At 49.8% G+C, this 17,768-nt stretch overlaps 1 protein-coding gene across 1 annotated transcript in view; it reads right to left on the bottom strand.

The window, feature by feature from the left end:
* RHPN2 (rhophilin Rho GTPase binding protein 2) overlaps positions 1 to 17,768 on the bottom strand; it is a 53,306-nt gene that overhangs the window by 1,979 nt on the left and 33,559 nt on the right. Inside the window, exons 6-14 of the mRNA XM_004439783.3 lie at positions 17,593 to 17,717; positions 15,112 to 15,278; positions 12,821 to 13,008; positions 12,267 to 12,423; positions 10,536 to 10,655; positions 8,501 to 8,695; positions 5,945 to 6,021; positions 5,453 to 5,599; positions 4,993 to 5,142 (exon numbers count right to left, since the gene is read on the bottom strand). Of these exons, the coding sequence (XP_004439840.1) occupies positions 4,993 to 5,142; positions 5,453 to 5,599; positions 5,945 to 6,021; positions 8,501 to 8,695; positions 10,536 to 10,655; positions 12,267 to 12,423; positions 12,821 to 13,008; positions 15,112 to 15,278; positions 17,593 to 17,717 (1,326 nt within the window). The remainder of the gene's footprint in view (positions 1 to 4,992; positions 5,143 to 5,452; positions 5,600 to 5,944; positions 6,022 to 8,500; positions 8,696 to 10,535; positions 10,656 to 12,266; positions 12,424 to 12,820; positions 13,009 to 15,111; positions 15,279 to 17,592; positions 17,718 to 17,768) is intronic.

The following is a 17,768-nucleotide window of genomic DNA, read 5'->3' as shown; positions in this document are numbered from 1 at the left end:
AAAAAAGACAATTCTTAAGGAATATACTGAGTAGTAGTAATTTAGGCTGGGGACCACTACTCACTTGTTAAGGTTCTTATTTGAAAAAGTAATACATACTCATGGTCAACAATATGAGAATACATACAATGAACGGTAGGTGTCCCTCCCACCTTTGCTTCCATAGGCCCTTCCCCTGAGGTAATCACTATTTCTGTTACACTTTTAGAGAGAATGTTCATGTACAGGAATTGATACGTGTGTAAGTCTACCTCACCATGTGTCTCTCCTTGAAAGCAATACACTACACACACTGGTCTGCCCCTGCTGTCTTCACTCAATGTATCTTGGATTTCAGTTCACGCCAAGAGGTATAGATCAACTTCATTCTCTTTAAAGACAATATAGAATCCACGGTGAAGATACTATTAACTTTTTTCTGTGTTTTAAACTGCTGACATAAACATAACAAAATGTATCATTTTAACCATTTTTAAGGGTACAGTTCAGTGGCATTAAGTACATTCACACTATTGTGTAACCATCACCACCATCCATCTCCAGAACTATTTCATCTTCCCCAAGTGAAAACACTACTATGAACTTTTAAAGGATTGTGTGGGACTCCAATAGAAAATCTGAAGAAACTTGCTTTCTAGACACTTTCCAGTGGGCTATCACCTGCTTCTAAGGTTCGCCTAACATTGAGACTGCTTTGTTCACCAATGTTTGTTGAACATCTGCTAGGTTCCAGGCACTGAAACCAGGCCATTTATAGAAATACACAACAGACCTCAAGTGGTTGAGTGCATCGTTCAAAATACAAATTGAGGAATGTGAGTGATGCAGCAGTAAAGGAGCGGTGTTCCTTAGAAAATGTCCCTCTCGAGTCTGGCTCCTTTGGATGAAGATGCCTCTCCCTTTTCTATAAAACTGCCCATTAATCCCTCCGTGCTCTACAGGGCACACACGCTATCATTAAAAACAATAATAAACAGTCCCGGAGGTAGATTTGATGGCTGCAAACATTTCTCAACCTTAACCTATTGCGAGTCCGTTAGGCACCATGACCACTCCCTTACAAACACCCTCAGTTCTCTTCCATGCTTCACCTGGCGAAACTCCACCCTCTGCCCCTCGCAGGCCTGCATCCAGACAGATGCACATTTACGTTAGTGCCATCGAGGCGATTCTCACCTGCCACAGTATGACAACCGACAGGCGGATGTTATGGTTCCCTAGCCGGGAAGGGAACCTGGGCCGCCGGGGCAAGAGCACCAAATCTCAACCACCAGACCCCCAGGGCTGGCTAGCGGCATGTTACTGGAGGATATTCACCAAGCCAACCGGCTTCCCCCCAACCCTGACCCCAAACCTCTACCGGTCACCCCATTACCTGGCACGCCTGCATTTCCCTGGTAATTTCACTCCTCTTCTCCTAGATACCTTCTCTCAAGCCCCTCCCACCCTCCTGATATCCTTGCCTTATACTTGACTGCATGTGTCCCCAAACAGAAGCGCTCCCGTGTGCCTGGATCTCACTGCCTCTCTCCTCCAGGTATCCTCTCCTTCCTGCACTCCTGTCGCCCAGACCTTTCCCACCAGCACACAAGCTTACTGTGCTGCGCGGGCGCACACACACACTCCACCTTCTTTGAAAAGCTCTCCTTTTCCCTATGTCCCCCCTCCCAGCTACCAGCCCAACCTCTCTGAGCTCCCTTTCCCAGTCTTCCCTTCTTCCCGTTCACTTTTTTCCTGTCCTCATCCAGCGTGCTCCCCACTACCCATTCCCCACATCTTCCCGGGACACCTCTCGGGAACTCTCAGGGCTTTATGGAGCACAGTTTGAAACCACTGCACTGGTCTATCTCTTACATTGTACCAATGAGGAAACGGAGGCCCAGGGAGGGTATTAACCTGCGCAAGGTCACACAGCTTGTTGATAGCAGACAGGGCCTGACTGGAGCTCTTGGATTCCAAGCCTGGGATTCTTTCCACTCCACCAGCAGTTTTCAAAATGTGCTCCATGGAGGAGTACTAGGGATCCCCATGGTCATCCAGAGAGAGTAGGGCAGCAGGGAACAATTCAGCCGGAGCACTGGGCTGTATTGTTCTCATTATCTGGTTTTGTTTGAAGAAAAGGCTCGGCAGTTAAAAACAGTGCTCAGAGCTGGCCCAGTGGCTTAGCAGTTAAGTGCACGTGCTCTGTCCGCTACTGGCGGGCCGGGTTCGGATCCCGGGCGCACACCAATGCACCGCTTCTCCAGCTGTGCTGAAGCCGCGTCCCACATACAGCAACTAGAAGGATGTGCAGCTATGACATACAACTATCTACTGGGGCTTTGGGAAAAAAAAAAAGGAGGAGGATTGGCAATAGATGTTAGCTCAGAACCGGTCTTCCTCAGCAAAAAAAGGAGGATTAGCATGGATGTTAGCTCAGGGCTGATCCTCCTCACCAAAAAAAAAAAAAAAAAAACAGTGCTCAATGGTCATTATCTAAAGTCCTTGCGGTGTGAAAAGAATAACCACGTCATGGTTATCATTATTATGACATCTACTATAAACTGAAATGTAGTCTTGCTGGGCACTGTTCTCCCCATTTTCCTGAGGCTCAGAGCTATTCCCTGACACCCAAGGTCACATAACTGGTGATAAAGCCAGGATTGAAACCCAGGCGCTCTGAGTATAGAATCCTTGCATTGAACATGACATCAGCTTCTTCATTGGCCTGGTTCAAAGATATGATGGCATTGAGAGATAAGCCCTTGCATCTCTCCAGGGGCAGGCCCGCTCTGTAAGGCCACGTGTCCCCCAGCTGTGCCCTCTACCCCGGCCCTTCAGTCCAGAGCCCAGCTCTTTTCTTCATCATTCTGTGGACAAACTTCTTTTCTGTTTCTGGTTGGGACCTTTATCACTCGTCCTGCAATTCTACGGATTCTGCCCCTAAGAGCACCATTTCTTATGATCGTTTTGTCCCAAGGTGCTCTGTGAGTCCCTTATCTTTTTTGTTTTAATTGATATAATTCATATACCATAAAATTCACCACTTTAATACAATCCAGGGGTTTTTAGTATATTCACAGAGTTGTGCAATCACCACCACTACCTAATTTCAGAACATTTCCATCCCCCTCAAAAGAAACCCTGCACCCATCAGCAGTTACTCCCCACTCCCTGATGCCCCAGCCCCAGCCCCTGGCAACCACTAATCTATATTCTGTTTCTAGGGATTTGCTTACTCTGGACGTTTCTTATCAGTGGACTCGCACCGTCCATTCACTCTCCAACCCTCTCTAATCTGAGTTCTGTTGCCATGTCTGCCCCAAGTGTCCCTTTGTCCTGCTGCCAAAGAGAAGAGACACAGCTCCGCCTCCCTCATTCTCCCCCCCTTACCTGTATTCAGCACAGCCCACCGCTCTCTCGGGCAGGGTTTTCTTCTCTTGATTTCAGAAGCTCCTTTCATCCTACCACTCTGAGCTCTCCTTCACAACTTCCTTTGTGCCTACTTCTCCCCAGCTGTCCTCCAGACGTTTACAGTCTCAGGCTTCAGTCCTCGGCCCTCAGCCCCTCGCAGAATATTTCGTTTAGTCTCTTACAGCTTCAAATATCATCTCTGTGCTGGTGATTCTCAAATCTTTATTTCTGGCTCTGACTTCTCCCTTGAACTGAAGATTTGAACATGAACTGCCTACTCTACATTGACACGTGGACGTCTGATGGCATATGAAACATTCAAAGCACGACCCCTGTTTTCTCTCTCCTCCATCTCCCTCACCCCTGCCCCCCATGCCCGTCACTATGAAAAACAATGCAGTTGTTCAAGCCAAAAACTGAGGCATCACCTCTCTTTCCACTATCTTTTTTACACAAATCCTCTACAAATCCCTGCCAGCTCTACCTCCAAAATAAGTCTCAGGTGCATCCAGCCGTCTCCCCTGCACTGTCACCTCCCCTAGCATAAGCTGCTAACATCACTGGGCTGGACGACTGCCATAGCCAGCTCACCGTGCCGCCACTCGGCCAGACCTCCTTCTAAAATCAACACCATACCACGTCAGTCCCCTTTCAAAAGGTTCAATGACTTCCAAACTCCCACCACTGCCAACGAGGCCTTTCCTCCCCGCCACCTCACTTCCTGCCGCTCTCTCCCTTGTCACGAAGCTCCAGCCGCAAGGCCTTCTTTTGGTTGCAGAAGCTTGTTCCTGCCGCAGGGTCTCTGCACCTGCTGGGCCCCCTGCCCTGCCCAGATGGTCCTCTGTACCACTTCAAATGTTCCTCCTTGTCATTCAAGTCTCAGCGCAAGCCCCGTCCAGAGGAGCCTCTCCCACCACGAGTCATTCTACCAGGTTACATGTTTTATGTTCTTTACACACTTATAAAAAGCACAACCACTTATTTGCTTATTTAGGGCCAGCTTCGTGGGGGCAGGGACCTTATCTGTCTAGTTCAAGCTGCAGCTCCGACACCTAAGAAGGGCCTGGCACACAGCTGATGCTCAGTCAATATTTGTTGAATGAATAAATGAATATTGTTATCGAGGGAAGTGTCTAAGGTACATTATTAAATGCGGCCAAGTGCGTAAGAGTATGTATGCAACGATTCCTCCCGCTTGGGAGAAAAAAGGATACAACTGTGCACGTGAACTAGCATGGGCACACACCCTTCCTGTCTCTGACATGTGGAAAGGGTCTTGCACACATCATCTTAGGCCCTTCTGTACAAGTTGAACATTTTCTTTTACCATGAGTATGTATTACTTTTGTAGTTAAAAAGAATTTAATCAGAAAAATAAATCAATTGGTTCTTTTATCTACAGGATTAACAAAAGAAAAGTTTTCCAATGATCCTTTTGACCCAAGGTGAGCACATCCCAACGATGACGAGCTGCGGAGTTCGGTTTGTGGCATGTTACCAGTGCAGGCGGGACGCACAGAGCCTGGTCAAGACCTCCGCGGTGGGCTCACACCAACCTCCCTCCACGCCTACTTCCCGCCGGGGGGTGTCAGCGCTCACCATGGACGAGGCGGGGTCCAGCAGGCTCACAAGCTTCATCTCAAGGGCGTCCTCGTTCTTCAGCAGCTTCATAACCTCGCTCACCGTCAGCCACTTACAATCCACGTTGTGAATGGAAACAATATAATCCCCCTCCTTGGCTCCTGCCAGCTATAAAAGTGTGATTGAAATAAAGGGCAACGTTCTGTTCATTCAAGTCCCTGAATCAGTTCCCAAGTTCATTAACAAAAAAGATGTTTGTATAGGTTTGCTTCAAGAAAGCAAAAATTAACCCTTTTCTCTTGGGGCATGTAACATCCATGAGAGGCCTTTTGCCTAAAGTCAGCCTTTCACATAAAGGAACCCTAAATTCATTCACCTAGATACATTTGTTTGGGCAGCTTTCTTTGTATTTTACCAGTCTGACTGCCTGCAAAGATGCCAGTGAGTCTGCTCCCCATCTAGAACGGTCCAGGCTTACCGCAGCAGAGCAGTGTGGATCCAGGCAGTGGACTTGAACTGGGGAGTTTCCTCTCAAGGTGAACCCCAAGTCCCCTTTTTCTGCAGTGAAGTGAATGCTTCGAGGAGGTGTCCATCTCTTGTTAGCCGAAAACACAGATAAAGGGCCCTTTGGAAGAGAGCATCATTAGGTGTAGGATCTGAAGGCTGAATCAGGCATTTGAAAACTAAAGGGAAGTTCTCCTTGCAGGTTTCGCCTGACCTTGCTCAGAGACTAACACCACCATCTGGGATAATATGTGCTACAGCAGTCATACAAGAACACTAATTGCCATTTCTCTAAAGTATCTGATATATTTTAAATAAAATTATCCTTTTAAAATTATCTTAATTAAAATGATCTTATATAAAATCTCTAGTTAAAATTCAAAAATATCTAAAAATAGCCTTTTACATACTTGCAACTTACAAAAGCTGTCCCTTTGAGTCATTATGAAATAAGCATTCAACATACCAGCTTCTGGAAGAAGTCGCTTGCTGCCACCTTGGAGAACTGTGGCAGTATAATCTGAACCTCTTGCTCAGTTTTAGCTGGAAAAGAAGATTAAAAGTGAAAGCATAAATGTTTCTGTAATTGAAAGTTATCCTTGGAAACCCAGGTCTAAGTCTTCTTTCTGGAGGGAAGCGGAAGAAAACCTTTCTCCTAGTCACTTGTCCTTCCCCTTGGTTTAGACGAGTGGTACAGAAGATGCACTACTGGTCAGCCCCTGGCCCACTGTGACCTGTACCTTCCATTTGGTGCCTCCTGTGAGCCATACCCTGCTCTGAGGCTGGGAGAGAGTGGTGACAATCAGACACATTCCTTGCCTTCGAGGGGCTTATTTATAGCCTACTGGACGTCCTTTGGCACTCATACAGCCCTACTGAGCAGTCACCTACGTTCCAGGTGTGGCTGTTACGGAAGTACTGTGTCTCTCAGCACAAAGTCCTGGGCGAGATGTGCTCCCCCTTTTCGTTATTAACATGTGATGTGAGGATTTCACGGTGAGAAGTGGTTCGCCAAATTGTGTCCCTCGATAGCGTAAATCTCCACCAGCATGTTCACAGCAGGCTCAAGCTCACCATCACCATGAGGCTAGTCAGTTTCTAACAAAGGAGCCAGAGCAGGCTAAGGATCCACGAACAACAGTATAAGAAGAAAATCTGGGGAGGAAGACGGGGGCCACCAAGGTGAACAACCCCCTCTATCCACAGGATGGCCCTGTGGTTTCTTACAAACTGCTTGACACAGCGCTGGGCTCGGACAGGCGGCTCACCTGCTACAAGAACAGTGCCGCCACCTCCGGACAGCCTCGCCAGGGCTGGGCGTCTCCCTCTCTCCCTCCGAGGAGGTTATGTCCCTACCTCCTGGCCACAGGGCACGCTGTGTGGACAAGGAGGTGGCCAGTGTCCATGAAGGAGAATCCCTGGGCGCCGTCCCTGCTTCCACCTTCCAGCTTGGTCACCGGGAGCAAAGACCTTGATCTCCCCAAGCCTTTACTGCCTCATCTTTAAGATGAGGGCCATACTAGTTCCTCCCTCAGAGTTGGAGAGAGACTTGAATGAGATTCTGTATACATACGGTGCTTACTGTTGTGCCTGGCAGACCGCAAATGCTCAGTAGATATCAGCCAACGTTACTGCAATGACCCCAGGATTCTAGCTGGAGCAGGGCACTGTCTCTAACAAACTAGTCCCTGGAAACTGGGGTGGAACTCCAGAGACTGGGGACAGAGGTGTAGAAAGCAGGGTGGGAGAGGTATAGACAAAGGGGGTTCCCTCGATTGGGCCACCTTCCATCCCCTTCCCCTAACTCCTAGCAACATCCTAGTCATTCCTCACTGTGAAGGCCCCTCTCTGGGAGGCTCCCCACCCCCACCCGCCCGGGGAGAACTGACCGCCACCTCCCGAAGGGCAACACCCACTGTCCAGTTCACCTCTGTATTCCCGAACACCCTGGAGATGCTTAGAAAGTGCTGGTGGTGCCCAATCTCACTTATGTGTGGCATCAAAGACAGTCAAACTCAGAGAAGCAGAGAGAATGGCGGTTGCCACAGGTGGGAGGAGGAGGACAGGAGGAGATGCTGGGCAGAGGGTACAAAGTTCCAGTTATGCAAGATGAGCAAGTTCTAGAGATCTAACATACAGCATGGTGACCAGAGCTAACAATACTATAGTGTACATTTGAAATTTGCTAAACGGGTAGATCTTAAGTGTTCTCACCACACACACACACACACACACACACACAAGATGAACTAGACTTTGAAGAATTTTCACTGTCAAAGTAAAAATTTTCCCTGATTCCACTGTATCAGTGAAAAAGTTACTTCTCATTTCATAATAAAAATAATTTTTGTCCTAGAAAAAAATATCGGTGCTGATGAATGACAGAGAAAACAGGGGAAAGAGCAAGCCTAGGAGAGGGACTAAGGATGCACTTGGCTTTCAAACTATGGAGCCAGGGGCTAAAGACAGACAGCAAAGTGCAGTTTCCCAGGAGGCAGATGGAGTGTGGGTGGGTGTGGAGCGTAGCAAAAACATCAAGACAAAAGGTAGTTTCAGGGGTCCCCTGACTAGAGGTGATGGCTGGAACCCCAAAAGAGGTTGTGAGACTATAGGAAAGGAATCTAGAGGAACCAAACCAGGGAGAGGAGACCCTCGAGAATGCCAAGACGGGTGGGTGGGCTTGGGAAAGAAGATCAGTCAGCAAAGGGGGTGGAGAGCGGGGTGGGAGCAGAACCAAGGTGGCAGGGCACCCCGACACTAAGGGAGGAGTGTCGAGGGGCGGGAGGGGAGTTGGATGCTGCAGAGGGGCTGATGAGGACGAAAGCCATAAAGAAGCCCCCGGATCTGGGACAGACGAGATGAGAACTCCAGGGCAAGACCAGCGTCTCACGCCCTCCCAGCGCGAGCCACAGCGAGGGCTGCCCCACCCCTGCAGGATGAGCAGATGGAGCTGTGTGCCCGGGGCTCCCACCTCCCACACAGGGCGCACTCTGCTCCTGGCACGGGCCCCCAGGTCACTCACAGAGAATGTCGGGGGCGTCGACCAGGTTCAGCAGATCGTCGTCCTCTTGGTGCTGGGCGTACTTGAGCCGGGCCCGCTGGTGCGCCGCCGACAGCACCTCCTGCAGCACGTCGATGCTGCGCAGCTTCCTGCACAGGCTCGCCTCCCTCACGGACTCCTCGTGCTGCGTGACGGCTCTGCGCAGGTGCGACTTGCCTGCCAACAGAAAGTCAACATCACGTGACGGGGGTCCTGAACTGCAACGTGAGTACCCCCAGGAAAGCTGAAGTGCCCAAGGGTCAGCCCAGGAAGGCGGACGTTCTCTTTTCTGGAGGATCTGCCTGGACAGCTTAAGCCCCTCTTAAATGCAACATGCTCACTTGCGTCTATAAACATTCATTCAGCAAATATTTACCGAATGTTCTAGGCACTAGAGATAAAGCAATGAAGAAAAACCAGCCTCTGCATTCATGGAGTTTACATGCTAGTGGTTGACGACAGAGAATTAACAAGCAAAGAAATACGTAATGAATCATGTGGTGATAAAGTTATGGAGAAAAATAAAGTAGGGTAGGCAGAAGAGGCAAGAGAAGACTGGGAATGGAAAGTTGCTCTTCTATGGTGGGTGATCAGGGAAGGCCTTTTCGAAGGTAACTTTTTTTTTTTTGTGAGGAAGATCAGCCCTGAGCTAACATCCACGCCAATCCTCCTCTTTTTTCTGAGGAAGATTGGCCCTGGGCTAACATCTGTGCCCATCTTCCTCCACTTTATATGGGACGCCGCCACAGCGTGGCTCTCCAAGCTGTGCGTCGGTGCGTGCCCGGGATACGAACCAGCGAACCCCGGGCCACCAAAGCAGAGCGCGTGCACTTAACCACTTGCGCCACTGGGCCGGCCCCTCAAAGGTTAACTTTTTAGCAGAGTCCTAAAGGAAGTGAGGCAACAGCCATGAGGATATCTGATAGAAGATCATTCTTGAAAGCAGGAATAGCAAGAGCAAAGGCCCTGGGGCAGGAGCCTGCCTGTGTGTTCAAGGACAACAAGGAGCTTGGGCATGTGGCTGTAAGGAGTGAGAGATGGAGAGAAGGGTAGGCAATGAGGCCAGAAAGGAGCAGGGGCCAATCCATGTCCAACTTTACCAGTGCAGAGTGAGCACTTCTGCTCCTACTCAGCGTGAGATGGGAGCCCATTAGGGTGTGAGCAGAGGACCTATGTGATTTGACCCACGTGAACAGACTGAAGGAGCAAAGAGGAAAGCAGGGGGACCAGCCAGGAGGCCACGGCAGAAAGCTGGGCAAGCCGTATGACCTCTTTGGGCCTCTGTTTCCTCAACTGAAAAATGGGGATCACACCATACCTGTCTCATAGGGTCCTGTGAGGTTTAAGGGAGTCAATGTTTGGTAAGTAAGCTCTACAATAAGTGTGGCTTGGACAAGAGTGTAAGTAAGAAGTGGTTGGGTTTGGGATATGTTTTCCAGGTAGAGTAGACAGGATTTGCTAATCAAATGCGAGGTGAGAAAGACAGACAAGGGCAGAGAGTGAGTCCAGGGTTTCTGGCCTGTACCTCTAGAAGTATGGAGTTGCCATCACTGACATGGGGAAACTGTAGGGGGGTGTTGGGGGTCAGGTTTGGGTAGTGGAGGAATTCACGTTTGCACACAGAAAAAGATATTCACTCTGACACTTGGCAGAGACTACACCAGGACAATTCACTACCAGTCCTCGGGTGTGGCATAAGAAAATTAACCACCGTGTCCTTCCACATTAGGATGGCCAAGGGCCATCCCTTGGACCAGTGGGGCGCTAGACAACTGATCAAAGCTCTGGCTCCACTGGGGGAGGCCTGGTCCTCCTGGAACCCATGAGAACTCGGCTCTGGAAGCCTGCTGAGACTAGAGGACCATGCCTCATGGTTTCTGAATCCAGAGGGGCCACGAAGACCCAAGACACCCTATTCTCCGAGCCCTGGGGACCTGTCTGGGGTTGTCTGTGGGCAGGACCTGGTGGGCATCAAATGGGGCGCAGGGAGGGAGGGAACAGGAGATCCGGCACGCACCCAGCTGTTGGCGCTGGTGACTGTTTTTCAGCGTGGCCAAGGGCGTCAGTCCCTCAGGCATGTGGTCGTAGAGCTCGGACAGGCACTTCTCCTGGTGGTCCTCATCCGCACCAGGGCTCACTGCAATGAGACCCGCAAATAAATCCCTTCCCGTGGCCGTGGGCTCTGGAGACGGCGCCGCAGACCCACTTGGAGATTTCTCTTTCAGCCACATCTCCAGGAATGGCTGGAGGCCTCCAGCCACAGTTCCGGGAAAGGAATCTCCAGGTTCCGTGCTTCTCCAGTTTTACAAGGCACTTGGGACAACAGGGCTCCTTTCCACCCTGGACACACCCCAGGCAATCCAGCCCACAAGTCTATGCACGTCCTAGGGTCTCACGATTAGGCTCTGAGCCCCCACTCTCTACCTCCTCCACGTCACCCACCTCATAGAACCTCCTAGCAGAGCCTACCTCACACCTCTGGTGGCCTCTGTGCCTGCAGCCTCCCGGGCACGTGTCCCCTCTCGAACCTCTCCAGGCCACTCACCACCACCTCAACACTTCTGATCTCCGTTCCAGAGCTCAGACAGTGTTCCCGTCTAGCTGTCCTTTCCTTCCTTGGTCAGCTGGAAAAGTCCTCCTCAGAGCCCCAAGTCCAACCCAAGTGTCACTGCCTCTGAGAAACCACCCATGACGACGCCAAGGAGTCCAGTTGCTGCCTCGGTTGTGTTTCTACCGCAAGACTGAAGCCCGCTGTTTCTGCTGGTGTACATGACTTGTCCCGCCTCACAGATGAGACAATAACACCAGCTGTGGCGGCTAACACTTCTAGAGAGCCCACGATGTGCAAGGCACTAGGTAGCTTTGCATAGACACTTAGTTTCCACAACAGCCCTGTGAGATAGCTTCTCTTCACATCCCCATTTTACGGATGAGAAAACCAGGCACAGAGCAGTTGAGTAACTTGCCCAAGATCACACAGCTAGGCAATGGCAGAGCTGAGACAGGAACCCAGACAGTCTGGTTGCAGGCGTTGCCCCTTTAATTACTCTGGGGGCTGCCTTGATCAAAAGTCCCACCCAACCTCGGATCAGCGCCAAGACCAGCGTGAGGAGAGTGAGGCACTCACCTTGGGCTGAAAGTTTAAGGGGGTGCCAAAAACTCAGCAATCAAAATATATAAGATTTTATTGTAATTTTCTAAATATCAAAATCAATGCAAAAAAATCCATAATGAACAAAACATCAAAATTTCTTCTTGTTTCAGGCTCCAACGTGCCTTAGCACAGTGTTGCTATTGATCCGTGTCTTTATTTAAAATTTTGATCACCATGGAATTTTTTGCATTAATTTTGATTCATTTAAAATATTACATGAAAATGTTATCTTCATTCCTGAGTTTTGGGGCATCCCCTTAGATTCTGTGCCCAAGGCGAGTGCCTCTCTAGTCCCAGCCTGGTCCTGGCCCTGTTCTGGACTCCAGGTGAAAAGTCATCTCCATGGAGCTGTAGCTCCATCCCAGGCAGCGTTAATGCTACCCCGTCTTCCTCCCACAGTGGGACTGTATAACCCCGAATCCCGCCCTACCCTGTGTGACAGCTGCCTGGGCTGACATGTCACTTCCACCCTCTGCCCCCGGCTGTGAGCACTTCCAGGGCAGCAGACAACTCTCACTCAGCTCAGAATCTCCTGGAAGCAGGAAAACCGCCACCCTGACCAAAGCCCAGAGCCCCCGAGCCCCCGAGCCTTACACTGGTGGTCGATGAGGAGGGTGGCTGCGAAGTAGTGGGCCAGGGCTCCATAGTGGTGGGCCTTCACGCAAGCCAGGCTGGCCCAGGAGTAGGGGATGTTCTCTTTCACCGGGGCCTGGCTCATGGCTGCGTGCAGCTGCCGATAGACCTCTCCCACCTGGAACAGAAGGGACGTTGGGAAAGGGGAGCCCATCACAGGGGCCCTCATGCACCTGGGCTGCAGAGAAAGAGCCCTTTCTTCCACGTGGCAGCCCCTGCCAGAGGCCACTCCAGAATCTGGGAGAGACTCCAAGGGCTCCCCGTGCTGTCAGTGTCAGAGTTAACAGTGAGATCAGGCAACTGTCATTATGTTGGTTTTTAGGCTAAGCTGCAGATGGGATCAGTGATCCGTATCTGAAACACCAGTACTTGCCAAGAAAATGCAAGCCAGCACTCTGGCCAGGGCGGGCACACTGCCCAGGTCATGGGCCGTGGGAAGACTCTGCTGCATCCAGTGGGCCCAGACCAACGCATTCTCCCCACCCCCAAAAGCCACAGGAACCAGGAAGGCTCACCTTGGCAGCCTCCTGAGCCACCTTCACCAGCATAAAGAACTCGTTCCGGATCCCAGGAAGGCAGATTTTCTCAAAGACACTTTCTTGGGCTTGTGCGAGCATCATTTTGACCAGCACAGTGAGCATGGCGGGACTCATGTCGTAACTCGGGGTGTGAGTGAATGTCTCTTTCAGGTAGTTTAAAACTCCTACAATTGGAAATGTTTTGCACATCAGTTGGGGATCATATTTATCTCACCGTGCTGCTCTGAAGTGTAGAGAATGATAGAAGCAAAAATATAAACCCAGTGTCCTGGAGCACCTTAAAAAAATCCGATTCTCAATTACTATAGACCCAGGAACTCCACTCCTGGGTACATACCCCAAAGAACTGAAAGCACGGATTTAAACTGCTACATGTATGCCCATGTTCACAGCAGCATTATCCACAATAGCCAAAAGGCAGAAACCACTCAAATGTCCATGGATGGATAAACGGGTAAACAAAATGTGGTCTATACATACAATGGAATATTTTTCAGCCTTAAAAAGGAAGGAAATTCTGACAAATGCTACAAAATGGATGAAGACATTATGCTAAGTGAAATAAGCCAGTCTCAAGGACGAGTATTTTATGAGTCCACTGAGATGAGCTATCTGGAATAGTCAAGTTCCTAGAGACAGAAAGTAGAATGGTGGTTGCCAGGGGCTGGGGGGAAAGGGGAGGGGAGTTATTGTTTAATGGGTGCAGAGTTTCGGTTTGGGAAGATGAAAAAGTTCTGGAGATGGATAGTTGTACAACAATGTGAATGTCCTCAAAGCCAATGAACTGTACTCTTAAAAATGGTTAAAACAGTCATTTTGTTGTGTATGTTTTACCACAGTTAAAAAACAAAATCAGATTCGCTTTCAAAACATTTACATCTGTATCGAGCAAGGAAATCAGCCTGCTCCCTGTGCCCTCCTGTCTCTCCTGGGACAATTGCGAGAAATTCCAAACAGGACTAGGCATTCCACGGAGGCGAAAGCAGAAAGCAGGCAGAATGAGCGGCTCTCAGGGACAGGCTCAGAGTTAACACCTGGGTCATTGAGAATTCAGGGCTTTCCCCAGGACCTCAGGAAGGATCATCTCAGCCCATTCCAATGGAAATTTTCCTGCTGTAGCCCTCAGCTGACTTGTTTTACGCTTTAGAAAATTAACTGTCACAGCATTAACTGACAATCAACCTGGAGCCAAAATAAAATCTCCGCCATGAATCCCATCTGACTGGTTCCTCTGGTTTTGTTGCAAAGCAAAACTGCCCTGCAGAAGGATGGCAACGGATGCAGGCTGTGCGCTCCCCTCTGGGTTCGCTCCCACTCTGTTCTCGAGCTTCATTTTGTCCATATCTCTGCAATCTTAGGTCACAAAGCATACCGGCTTAAGATTCCTCAGAAAGAAAATGAGCCCAGAAAAGGACCGACAGTGGAAGAAATCAACTCCCACAAGGAATCTCAGCATGCTGTTTCATCCCGAGGGATCAATCAGCCAAAAGGACAAAGGTCTGGTTCTTCACAGCCTTGCAGGGCAAAGTGAGATACCCAAAAAGGTTCTCTGCTGGGAGTAACACCCCAAAGCAGCGTGACAAGGACCAGCGCAGAAGAAACGTGCTATGGAGCCAGTTGGGGGATCACGCTGTGGTCTGCGCTGTGTCACTGCTTGTGCCCACCAGACCCCATGCCAAGTCTGCCGGACACAGGCCCTGCTGGAAGGGAGCAGAGCAGGACCCTGGACACCCACGAGCCAGGCCCGCCCACTGCACCCAGCCTGGCGACCCCTGGTCCTCTACAGATTGGTGCTAAGTGTCACTTGACAAAGGGCAGAGAAGAGCAACCTCAGTGGGTGAGCTTCACAGAATGAGCATAATATGAAGGCACGGAGAGTAATATACACTGATGAGGTACACCTGATAAAAGAAAAACAGCCTACATTTTCACTATTCGGGAAAATTTATTCTATTCTTCAACACAGCGTTCAAAGGAACAGTTCATTCGCTGCCATCCATGGGGCCACTCATTTGGAAAAGATTAATCATCAGCCACCAGATTCACTGTGCGCATGAGCCATACCCAGACTGAGAAGACAGGGTCTGAGCCATTGAGCAATTCTCTGGGTGGGAGGATGCACCAGCGCTGGAGACTGGTCTGGCCCTTTCAGGCCTGTGAGGCCAAGCGTGGGCCTGGGGAGGATCCTCAGACCCTCTCCACCTGGGGTACCTGGTGCCAGCTGGCGGGGCCAAGGCTCTATCCCGGCAGCCCTCGAGGAGACACACCTGCGGCTCTCTGAAAGGCGTCCACCGCACTCTCCAGCCCAGCCTGTGTCTGCCGATTGCTCCGGGTCCCGATCTGTGTGTAGAGGGCTCCAATGTTGAACAGAATGCTGGCCTTCTCCAGTAGCAAGTTCTGTTGGCTGACCGGAACCCCGGTGAGGGAGTCATACCTATTCAAAAGAAACATGTTGTGAGAATATGGATTACCTGGCTAATTAATGCCACTTTGGGGTGAAAACAGACAAAATTTACTTCCTGAATAAAACTCAAAGATGCACGTGCAATGAGGCTTTCATTTCCAAGCAAGATGACGGGCCTGATCATACTGATAAAGACACCCACAATCACACACAAAAATAAGGCTTCTCAACCACGATGTCCTTCAGGAGGTGAGTGGATAAACAAACTGTGGTACATCCATACAGTGGAAAATTATTCAGCACTCAAAAGAAATGAAGAAACAAGCCATAAAAAGACATGCAGGAACCTTAAATGCACGTTACTAAGTGAAAAAAGCTGATCTGAAAAGGCTACATACTGTATGATTCCAACCACATGACACTCTGGAAAAGGCAAAACAATGGAGACAGAAAAAGAATCAGTGGTTGCCAGGGCTTTGGAGGGGGCAGGGGGAGGGATGAGTAGCTGGAGCACAGAGGATTTTTAGGGCAGTGGAACTACTCTACATGATACTACAATGGTGGATACACGTCCCTCATACATTTGTCAAAACCAATAGAATGGACAACAGCAAGAGTGAATCCTAATGTTAACTGTGGACTTTGAAGGATAATTTGTCCATGTAGGTTCATCAGTTGTAACAATGTACCATCTGGTAGGAGATGTTGACAGTGGGGAGGTTGTGGGTGTGCGGTGGGGAGGAGGTATATGGGAAATCTCTGTACCTTCCCCTCAATTTTGCTGTGAACCTAAAACTGCTCGAAAAAATAAGTGTACTAAAAAAAAATAAAGCTTCTCCTAAATGAAATATAGCAATTACTAACCCTTTATAATTCTTCCTGAAGCCTAAAAGATTCAGGATCTGTTTTCAAGTTCACACGTCAACCAGGAGGTAGACATGGACCTTCTCCCTAATTGGAGACTAAGGAGAAATCATCCTTAGCCCTTTCACCACACAGGCAGCTAAAGGAAAAGTCATCTGCCTTTCCTTTCAAAAAGGAAGGCATCAGTAGCCGGCTGCTGTGGTGAAATTTTTTTTTTTTTTTTGTGAGGAAGATCAGCCCTGAGCTAACATCTGCCAATCCCCCTCTTTTTGCTGAGGAAGACTGGCCCTGGGCTAACATCTGTGCCCATCTTCCTCCACTTTATATGGGACACCGCCACAGCATGGCTCCACCAACGGTGTGTCGGTGCGCGCCCGGGATCCGAACCTGCCAACCCTGGGCCGCAGCAGTGAAGTGCACGCACTTAACCGCGTGCGCCACCGGGCCAGCCCCATGCTGTGGTGAAATTTTTTTTTTTTTTTTTTTTTTTAAAGATTTTATTTATTTTATTTTTCCCCCCAAAGCCCCAGTGGATAGTTGTGTGTCGTAGCTGCACATCCTTCTAGCTGCTGTATTTGGGACTCGGCCTCAGGATGAACGGAGAAGTGGTGCCTCGATGCGCACCCGGGATCCGAACCCGGGCCACCAGCATCGCAGCGCGCGCACTTAACCACCAAGCCACAGGGCCGGCCCTGTGGTGAAATTTTTAACTCTGACTACAGCCCTTAGCTCTTGAGATTCACTCCTTTTCACCCACTCCTGAGCACACTCAGAGAAGACGTACAGCATCTCTGAAGTATTTAAACAACACTGATGTTTGAAAATACTAACCCCGGAGAAGAATCAAATGTTCTGCTTCCATTTTTAAAATGCGATCTGTTTCTGTTTGCTGCCCTTGTCACCCTCTTATCCCATCTGGGACAAAAATCTTGCTTCTTGTTAGTTCCACCTTAGAGCCCTGGTGTTTCCCCGACGATAAAATGAGCATTAAAAATGCCTCCTCTCCTCGGGCCGGCTCTGTGGCTTAGCAGTTAAGTGTGCGCGCTCTGATGCTGGCGGCCCGGGTTCGGATCCCGGGCGCGCCCCAGGGCACCGCTTCTCCGTCCAACGCGAGGCCGAGTCCCACGTGCAGCAACTAGAAGGATGTGAACCTATGACATACAGCTATCTACTGGGGCTTTGGGGGCTTTGGGGGGAAAAAAATGAATAAATAAAATCTTTAAAAAAAAAAAAAAATGCCTCCTCTCCTCAGCTCACTTGTTCTGAGAAGCAAGAAGCTATGGTCTGCTGGAGAGTTCTCCCCTTGGATCCCCTTCATAAATAAACACCAGTTTATCTACACAGCTTGGGGCTCTCCTGTATAAACGGGACGATTAGAAAGAGGGGCCGGAGTGCGGAGGAGCACAGCCCATTTGTGCAACAGCCTCGGAGCTGCTCAGCTCCGGAGCTGTGGCTGCAGTGGGAACACACGAGCACCTACCATGTGAACAAGATCCCCATCTGCCGGGTGGGCGGGAAGAAGCGACTCTCCACAAAACCCAGCTGGATGAAGTAACTCATCAGTAGTTCAACACCTGCCTCATCCCTGCTGGGCGTCCGACAAGCCTGAAAGGAAAGGAACCACCCAGGGGTGAGCAAGGTGAGGACACAGCAGAT

The sequence above is a fragment of the Ceratotherium simum genome, chromosome 33 (genome assembly GCF_057802395.1).
Source record: "Ceratotherium simum simum isolate JZ-2026a chromosome 33, ASM5780239v1, whole genome shotgun sequence".
Taxonomy (NCBI): Eukaryota; Metazoa; Chordata; class Mammalia; order Perissodactyla; family Rhinocerotidae; genus Ceratotherium; species Ceratotherium simum.
This window is presented reverse-complemented; position numbering and strand designations above follow the sequence as displayed.